This window comes from Musa acuminata, chromosome BXJ3-1 (genome assembly GCF_036884655.1).
Source record: "Musa acuminata AAA Group cultivar baxijiao chromosome BXJ3-1, Cavendish_Baxijiao_AAA, whole genome shotgun sequence".
Taxonomy (NCBI): Eukaryota; Viridiplantae; Streptophyta; class Magnoliopsida; order Zingiberales; family Musaceae; genus Musa; species Musa acuminata.
Window position 1 is genome coordinate 39,524,894 of NC_088349.1, and position 10,156 is coordinate 39,535,049.

General features: G+C 38.2%; 1 protein-coding gene across 1 annotated transcript; it reads left to right on the forward strand.

Moving 5' to 3' along the window:
* The first annotated feature begins 4,912 nt into the window (after window positions 1–4,912).
* LOC135629275 (transcription factor bHLH84-like) lies at window positions 4,913–5,973 on the forward strand. The gene is made up of 4 exons (XM_065136451.1): window positions 4,913–5,314; window positions 5,391–5,621; window positions 5,713–5,778; window positions 5,833–5,973. Exons 1-4 carry the CDS (start codon window positions 4,913–4,915, stop codon window positions 5,971–5,973), a joined length of 840 nt encoding a protein of 279 aa, XP_064992523.1.
* The last annotated feature ends 4,183 nt before the right edge of the window (window positions 5,974–10,156 follow it).

A 10,156-nucleotide genomic window follows, 5' to 3' on the forward strand; every position in this document is an offset into this window, starting at 1 on the left:
TATTGGCCCATTTGAGATCTTACAAAAGGTTGGGCTTGTAGCATACAGATTGGCATTGCCCCCGGCTTTGGCTAGCATCCATGATGTATTCCACGTGTCAATGCTTCGAAGATATATCAGGGATCCATCACATGTCATATCTTACCAACCTCTACAACTACGAGATGATGCCACTTTTAGAGAACAACCAACCTAGATCTTGGAAAGGAAAGAACATGTTCTAAGGAACAAAATTATACCTTTGGTAAAGATTTGTTGGTAACACCATTCAGACCAAGAGGCAACATGGGAAAGAGAAGAAGATATGCGAGAGCAGTATCCTCATCTATTCTATTAAGGTAAACTAAATTTGGGGACCAAATTTCCTATAGGATGAGAGAAATGTAATCACATCAAATATTTAAGTTAGGAATTGATTTTCTTTCCTTACTTGTTATTATAATTTAAGGAAATCTTAATCTACTTCCTTATTTGTAGATATGAATTAAGGAAATAACTAGTAAGTATTCCAAATATGATGATATCATATTTGTTAGTATATTAAATGAAAATAATTTATATTAAATAAATACGAAAATTAAAATTTATTTCCCTTAATAGAGGCTCACCTCCTTCTATTTAAAGAGGAGGGATTTCTCTCCTTCATTCCTCACCTAGTTGGCAGCGGGAGGAACGAAGAGTTACACCCTATTGACAAGAGAACGAGGAGTTACACCCTGTTGACAAGAGGTAGGTTTCCCTACCTTTCTTAAAAGTTTTAGCTTTTATTTTGATTCTTTAAATGTTGAAAGTTTTATAGTTTGAAAAATGTGTATCAATTCTTTAAATGTCAAATTTTTTTGTATTAAAGTAATCAGTTAAAGTTTTCAAAATATTCTTTGACCCATGATTAAGGTTTTTGTTATAGAATTAAATATGTTAAAAAAGTATATGTTTTATATGATATATTTTCTGTATTACAGTTTATCTTTAATCTTATCTGGATTAAAATCTTGTTAAACTAGAATATGTTATCAAAAATCCCTTTTTTTATATTCTTTGATCTGAAATTTAAAATATATTATTCTGAATGATTTAAAATATGACTAGAATATGTTGAAATTTTATGTGTTGAAAACATGATTTTTATTTGAATTTAGAAAGCTATTTCCTTGTATTAAAACTTATCTCCTAGTCCCTCTTTTAATGTCTTATGATTTCTAGTCAAATTGAGAATGTTATTTCTTTGTATTATAGCTTTTCTCCTCATCTATCTTTTAATGCATTATTATGTTTTTATTTATGTTGTTAATGGGTATATGCTATGACTAGTCCACGGGCTAGGGCTGGGCCAGTTTTATGTAATGCATGCTTAATCATGTATAATGCACATGACCAGTAGATGGATTGGCTCAATCTAGCCCAATATTATTATTAAACTTGAGCCCAAATATTGATTGAACTAAACTAGACTTGATTAGTCTATATCAATTCAGGGTGATTCCGAATTGATTGACTTATTCAAGTTAGTTTAACCTAAATTGAACTTAATCTAGTCTAAATTATACTAGTCTAGGGTGGTTCCAGACCAGTTAAATAAGGATTAGATATCAGTTCAGTTAGGCTCTAGTAAATCGAGTTCAATTGAATCGATTAAACTAGAGTTCAAGTCAATTGAGGGCTAATTTATATTATTTGATATTGATGATATTTGAAAGAGATGTTTTAAATATGTTATTTCATCCCGAAATGGACATGACCAGTGTGAGATTATATTATTTTCCTGCCGAGAGCAGGTAGGGTGATTCCCTTCGGGGATTAGCAGGCCGTCAGACGTGGCGACTGGACGGTTCCTCCATCCGCTGTTGGGAGGAACGTGTCCCCACTTTGGCAGGTGTGGGACACCACTCCATCCGCTGTTGGGAGTGTGATATGAGTTTGCCTCCATCCGCTGTTGGGAGAACACAAACTCATCCCGTAGGATAAAGCTTCTCCATTCGCTGTTGGGGGAGTGCTCCTTCGGGTATTTGATATACGCCAATGGGATGATTGATTGAATTTTGATCATGTATTCATCTTGATTTGACTTTTGGGGTTCCTACTCAGCGTTGCTGAATTTTCTTTGTTTTTGATTTTCAGAGCAACCTCCCTCTAGTACTAAGTCGGATTCCAGTGAAGAGCGGACCTTCCTCTACCGCTAGGTAGAGCCACTTGGATGATTCTTGAAGTTAACATCACTATATTTACCTTTTTATTTATGATTCGATGAATAAATGGATTGTAATAAATAAATTGTAATAAATGTTTATGAATGATGAATAAAGTGATGTTTATCTACTTGGCCTATTCTGTTGAGGAAAATCCTCTATTCTGTTAGGGAAATCCTTCCTCCTAATTTGTATAAATAAGAGAGGGAACATATTAATGTATTGAAGCATCTTCAACTATTCAATAAAGCTTCATTCAATATTTGTTCTTATCTTCTATTATTTCTATCATGGTATCAGAGCGGCGTTCTCCTCTTTGAGTCTTTCAACCTCACGCATCAGCTTCACGTCAGGCCATGGAAGCTGCTACTGCATCATGTTTTAAACCATTTGAAATTATTTATACCGATGTTTGGGGTCCTGCTCCTATCACTTCTTTTGACAAGTTTAGCTTTTATGTTATTTTTGTCGACTATTTTACTAAATACACATTGGCTATATCCTCTTCGTCATAAATCAGAAGTTTCAAAAGTCTTCACCAACTTTAAAAAACTGGTTGAAAACTTCTTTCAGTCTACAATTAAAACAATCTACTCTGATGGTGGAGGTGAATTTCAAGCCCTCACATCCTACCTCTCTACCTGTGGCATCCAACACCTTAAGTCACCCCCACACACTCCTTAACTAGTTGGCTCTGCTGAACGTAAACATCAACATATCGTAGAAACTGGTCTCACACTTCTACATCAAGCCTCCATGCCACCAACTTTTTAGTCTGCCGCCTTTCAAACTGCTGTCTACCTTATTAATCGTTTGCTCACTCCAGTTCTTTAATACCAGTCTCCATTTGAAAAACTATTTTCCAAATCCCCAAACATTCAAAAACTCAGAATATTTGGTTATTTATGTTATCCATGGCTACGTCCCTATGCCCCACACAAGTTAGCGCCAAGATCTAAAGCTTGCATCTTCATAGGATATTCTCTTGAGCATAATGCCTTTCGGTGCTACGAACCACAATCTCAAAAAGTCTTTATTTCACGACATGTTGTTTTTGTTGAATCTGCCTTTCCATTTCAAAACTATGAATCTCCTACCATTCATACCACTCCAATAAATATTCATTCTTGGAGTATACATTCGATCCCCTCAAACGAACCTCCTCCTACACCATCCAATCCTATTGTTGAAGATCCACACTCTTTTGTTCTCCCGGTTCAACAACTCTCCACTCCCCCCATTCCTTCTCCCCTTCCTTCTTCACAAGTCTCCCCTACCACTGAAGTCGTATCCTCAGAAACACAACAACTTTCTTTATCTAGTGTCATCGATGTATCTCAACCTTTACACTCGATGATGTTTTATGTGCACCTTACATTAAACGAAATCTCATTTCTGTTTCTCAATTTTGCAAACAAAATAATACCTCAATTCTTTCCTAACTCTTTTCTTGTTAAGGATTTGAGCACGGGGGCATCATTGGTCCAAGGCCAGAGTAAGGACAATGTTTATGAATGGCCGTCACTTCCACAAATAAAACAGCCCACTGCTTACTCCTTCGTTGCAGCTTCAATCGATGTGTGGCATCGTTGTCTCGGTCATCCCTCTCTCCCTATCCAAAATAAATTACTTTCTCGTTATTCTCTTCCTACTCTTACAAATAATAGGGTTGTCACTTATTGTGATGTTTGTCTTCATAATAAAAGTCATAGACTTCCTTTCAGTGTTTCTTCTATATCATGATATCAGAGCCGCTTGCCTAGAGCAAGCTCTCTTCTCGCTGCCAATTCATCATTGGGGTGACAAATCTTTCCTCCTAGGCAAACGGTAACTGTCTTCTCCATTGCCACTCTGCGCCAACGTCCGTTCCATTCTGCTACGGCATCTCTAGTGCTGCGCTCATCAGCATTGCCCCACCTTTCTTCCTCGTTGTAGCTATTTTCCTTCCTCTTCTTCTACAGCTTCCTCTTCTGTACCGTCGCAGCCGTCGTAATCGCAACCACGACCAACGTCGTTGAGAAAAGCGAAGCTTCGCTCATGCCTTCGGCCAGCGACCAACGTCGCTGAGAAAAGTGAAGCTTCACCCTTCGGCCAGCGACCAATGCCGTTGCATTCCTAAGAGGCTCTGTGGTCAATCCTCATCTTCCTCACCGCGGTAGTCTTCGCTGATCTGCCAACATTCGACGGACTTAAGGAAAATGAAGGGAACGCCTGTGCCATCACAGCAACAGTAATCGCAGCAGCAGCAGCGATCTACACTTATCTTACTCATGAAGACTCTTGCTTGTAAACAATTCTTTGCATCGATCCAAGATTGGTATTATCTTCAACTATTCAATAAAGCTTCATTCAATATTTGTTCTTATCTTCTATTATTTCTATCAGCAACACCTCACTCTGAAGCCTCCGTAAACCCATCGGTTAATCATGTTCTTGTAAGATTAATTCATGGCTTCTCTTAATGCACGATTGCCTCCCTCTTGGCTCTTTGCTGTGGTCGCCCATGGTAGACCATCAGGAATATGTCGCCACCAGGAAATAGTTTATTCCCTGCAAATGCTCATCGGAGAGGAAAGTCAAGCCTTTGCAGGCATCATTCTCCCGTATAAGTACTCCCCAATCTCTGCAACTGTGTCACCAAGCCTTTCGATCACTCTCGAGTGCCATCTATGGAGTTTGGAGGCTTGGTCTCTGAAGGAAGTTGAAGCTGCTTCGACTCCGAGATGATGACACACCTCTGCGACTCCCACCATTTTGCTGAGGAGCAAGATCAAGGCCTGAGCATGGTGACGCCTGCCATGCTCTGTTCTGATCACAGCTCCCATTCATACTCTTCCTACTGGCCTCAATACAATTCTAGTAGTTTTCTTCCTCTCGCCGACTACGGAGGCTACAGCATTTGCACTGGTGAGGAGCAGATCACCGCGCCATCCTTCCCGGGGGATCAATTCAATCTCGAAGTCGGAGGCTTGTTCGCGAAGCCGCCAATTCCCCTTCTTCCCTGTGATCACAACGCCGAGGCCACCAAGAAAAGAGTCACTACAAGTGAGCTTGAGATGCCGGAGATGACAGGAAGCGGGGATGGCCACACCGTCAGACCCAACAAGAAGGCTCGGGCCGCCGCATCGGTCAGTACTTTTATCTCTCTGCCCACTCCACTGCCGATTCCGAACCATATTGATGGTCGTTGCAAATATCGCTTAGGTGCCTAAGAAGAGGAAGAATCCACAACCCAAGAAAGCTCAGAGGACCGTTGCCACTGCCAATGAAGAAGAAGGCAATGGCGAGCTGAACTCACAAAGCTCCAGCTGCTACAGCTCGGAGGAGGACTGCAATGGTTCTCAGGAGCTGCTGGGTTCTGGCATCACAAGTTCTAGCTCGAAAGCAACAGCTGGTCGGGGTTCATCTACCGATCCCCAAAGCCTTTACGCGAGGGTACGTAACAGACACTGATTTAGGTTGACGACAGTGTTCATTTGTGTGCTCTAATCCGATGCTACTGTTACTGCGTGATCGATGTCTACAGAAGAGGAGAGAAAGAATCAATGAGAGGCTGAGGACATTACAGAGCCTGGTTCCAAATGGAACCAAAGTAAAGACTCCGACCTCAGAGTATTATTCTCTTAATTTGTGTGCTCGATCACAGAAATCTAACGAATCCCGCCTGTGGGTCGTCGATGTAACGCAGGTAGATCTCAGCACAATGCTTGAAGAAGCAGTTGAGTACGTGAAGTTCCTGCATCTCCAAATCAAGGTGACGCTGCACGTTCTACCATATCTTGTTTGAGCGAGAGATGAAGGAAGAAAACCTCGCTGAGCTTTTTTCTTGAACCATTTGTTTGCAGCTTTTGAGTTCTGATGACCTGTGGATGTATGCGCCTATCGCTTACAATGGGATGAGCGTCGGATTCGATCTAAATATCTCTCCATAGAAGGAGACGGTGGTCGTCAGAATGGAAAGCTGAAGGAAACATATGATCGATCATCACTTGAGCAGATCCCTTTAGCTGTGCTTAAAAGTTTTATGATGGAGATGATGAAAGGAAGAGTTGGGGAATGGATATTACAAAACAAGCTTCTTTGTACATGAGATCTCTACACCAAATGCAATGTACAGGGGTCGCTCAATGTTGAATGTTGGATCTAAAAGTATTGCTACAAAATAAGACATTGTGTGCTCCTCATGAGCTTAGATTAATAATATAAACAACCAGTAGCTCTCATACAGCTCAAAATATTAATGTAATGCAACCCCCAGTGTGGTTTGGTATACCAAAAAAGATGATACGAACAGTAGACTTAAACATATGAATGCCTGGTGTTTGCGCAAAGCCGATGTGCACTCACAAAAAGAAAGCAGCCTCTTTGTGCTTGCTCTGTTCCATCTCAAGGAATTCCTCGGGGTTAAGCAAACCACTTGCACTCAGATTCAAGCTTGGCTTTCCCTCATAGCTCACTAGATCATCTGAGGAGGCTGTGTGTTGGAAGCTGAACATAAGAATTGGTGGAGACTGAACCATTGTTCCATGTGGACAGACAAACAGGTTCAATTTCCGCCAATTTCTTACCTTCAACTGCTCTGCTCATTTTCCATCATTCTTCTTATCAGGGTCTGTCGTACCGAATTGTACCGCCCAGTACGGGCAGTACGTATCGGTCCGATAGGTTATCGATACGTGGATCACCTGTCATCGGTCCGAATGTACTATAGTACTGTAGCAGTGTTACAGTACTCGACACATGGTGTACCGCTCGGTATACCGAGCCCAGATCGAAATAACGGTACGGTACGATATTATGAACCTTGCTTCTTATAAGCACACACTACGATGCAGTAGCTTGTTTCCACCTTAGCATGGAACTAAATTGTCTGATTCATGTTCTTTTATGATGAGGCATCAAAAGAAGACCTTAGAAGTTCAAATCATAATCCAACTCAGTTCAAATCATGAACTGCTTGCTTACTGATGGTGCCAGACAAACCTAGTCTAGAAAGGGTAGAGCAGTCGATCATTCAGGCTTATAAGCAGTAAAAAATGCATATACTGTAAAAATATCCATGTTTAATTTCCAGTAATCCTCTGCTATATAGGTGAAGAAATCTCTATTCTACTTCCAAAAGCAATTTGCTGTCTCGAAGCATAAAAAGTAAGAGAAGAGAAGAGAGAGTGTGGGAGTGGAATCAAGAAGAGAGAACGCAGGGTTATGGAAGCAGATATATGTATCTTTCAGTCCACGGATATGAGGAAGTGGCCCATGACGTCCATCCTTTTCTCCTCCAACCCACAATAATAGAAGAGATTACATTAACTTAAAATACTAGAGTGATATCAAGTGATGGTGATGATGACCTTGAACTTCTCATAATAAAATTTAAAAAATTTTAAAACAAGAATCAAAGAATAAAAATAAATTAAAAAAAAAAAAACTGTCAAAGAAGAAGAAAGTATTAAGGCGGCTTGGGATTAATCGAACTCATTCGATTAATTTTTATATTTATATGTATATACCGTAAAAATATTTATATTTATATGAGAGAATGTGATGTTACAAAAATCATTTTGAAATTCTTCTCTTTTTGAAAATGAAGAGATTGTATTAACTTAAAAGTCGGATATAAAAGTTCATATCCATAATAGAAGATATGATGTTACGAAAATCAGCATACTCTTCTTTAACGATTGTATTAATTTAAAAAACAGATACAAAAATTTACATGAAGAGGATGTGATATAACAAAGATCAAGTTAGAAATAAAAATTGCATTAACTTAAAGATGAATATAAATATTTGCATTCATATCAAAGAATGTGATGTTACAAAAATCAGGATATGGTTTTGAAACCCTTCTTTTTCGAAATGGAGAGATCGTATTAACTTAAAGACGGATATAAAAATTTGTAGTGATGTTACAAAAATTAGGATATGATTTTAAAACCCTTCTTTTTCTGAAAAAGAAGAGATTTCATTAACTTAAAAGACAGATACAAAAATTTGCATCCAGAGGATGTGATGTTACAAAAATTAGGGCAAGATTTGAAACCCTTCTCTTTCTAAAGAAAAGAAAGATTACATTAACTTAAAAGATGGATACAAATATTTGCATCCGTATGAGAGGATGTGATGTTACAAAAATTAGAGTACTGTTTTGAAACCCTTCTCTTTCTAGAAATAGAGACATTGTATTAACTTAAATATAGATACGGAAGTTTGCATCTATAATAGAGTGTTTGCTAAGATTCGTGAGTGAGGGTGTACAAGTACTAAGGGAATTTTCTCTCTTATATTTGTATTATTCTACCAACGTTAAGAATCTAATTTTTTTTCTCGGTTGATAGAAACTAGGGTGGACTTAAATAGTGATGTTGAATTGAACCATATAAATCTTGCATTCATTTTTTTTAAGTTTATATCTTATTTTATTGATTTTTAATTAGATTTTTTTTTCCCGAAACAAATGAACAAAATGTAGATAAGGACTTGAGGTTATGGGTGAACATACAAGTGCAGTTCGGGAGAGGTCATGATATGATCATTCTGCTTCATTTTTCTAAGAATATCACTCGGTCTATTTAAAAATTAAATTATTATGAAAGGGTTAAAAATCTATATTAAATTTTAACTTTCCCCCAACTATTAAAAAAAGTTTTAAAAATTTTTATTTTATCTTTTTTTTTGTTTTAATTTTTTGTTCCTCGACTTGGTCTGTGCGGCATGGTACATAGATTTTTGTTGTTTGCCGCTTCCCATGATCGATTCATTCGAGCTTCTAAATCCTTTAATTTAAATCATGTTGCTCACTCTTCGTTGCAATCTTACCTACATCCACGAACGAAAGAGGAGCAAATCATTACTATAAAAGGGACAATTACAAATGCCTTAGGAAAATGTTCCTAAATCATAAAACACCTGAAACTATTAAAAAAGAAAAACCCAAAGCAAACAATTAGGTTTTCTTGTGGTGCATCTGATTTTAAAGCCTATGCCCTTATTTATAGTTGCATTAGGAGATAACAAGCTTAATTTTCTCGATGTGGGACTATGTGGGACTTGCCAAACTAACAAATCTCCACCTTGGCATGTCCCAACATTGACAATTAACAAAACTTGCTCCACCTTCTTCAAAAAAGCCTTAACGGGCAATCACCAACAATGAACACCAACCAAGTCCAAGCACTGCTTGAACTTATAAACTATAAGAGGCTTCGTAAGCATATCAGTTGGATTATCCTTCGTATGAATTTTCTGAACAAGGACCTTTCCCTCAACAATAGTATCCCGAATAAAATGAAACTTCACATCGATGTGTTTCGTCCTCTCATGATACATATGATCTTTATTCAAATGAATAGCACTTTGACTATCACTGTAAATTATAGTAACACCTTGATGCAGACATAATTCGCCAAACAAACCTCTTAACCATAAAACTTCTTTGATCGCCTCTGTCACTGCCATATATTCTACCTTTGTAATAGATAAAGCCACGATAGGTCGTAAGGAAGCTTTCCAACTAACTGCATAACCGCCAATGCAAAAAACATAGCCTGTCAAATATCTTCGTTTATCAAGATCCGTAGCATAATCAGAATCGACGAAACTAACCAAAGTGTCATGATTTTTTTCAAACTCCAAACAAGCATCTAAAGTCCCTTACAAATATCTGAGAATCCACTTTGCAAGTACCACACTGATTGCTTGTGAAATATTTGGACGAGTACAAACCATTGCATACATAATACTGCCGATGGTACTGGAATATGGAACTTGCACCATATATTCTTCCTCTTCAACTAACTATGGTGATTGAGCAGTAGATAGCCGAAAATGGCTAGCAAGAGGAGTACTTACTAGCTTAGTGTTTTTCATGCCAAACCTCTCTAAGACTTTCTCGATGTAATTTTTCTGGGTCAGAAATAATTATTCAACTCCTCGTTCTCTTTTGATCTCCATGCCAATAATTTTCTTAG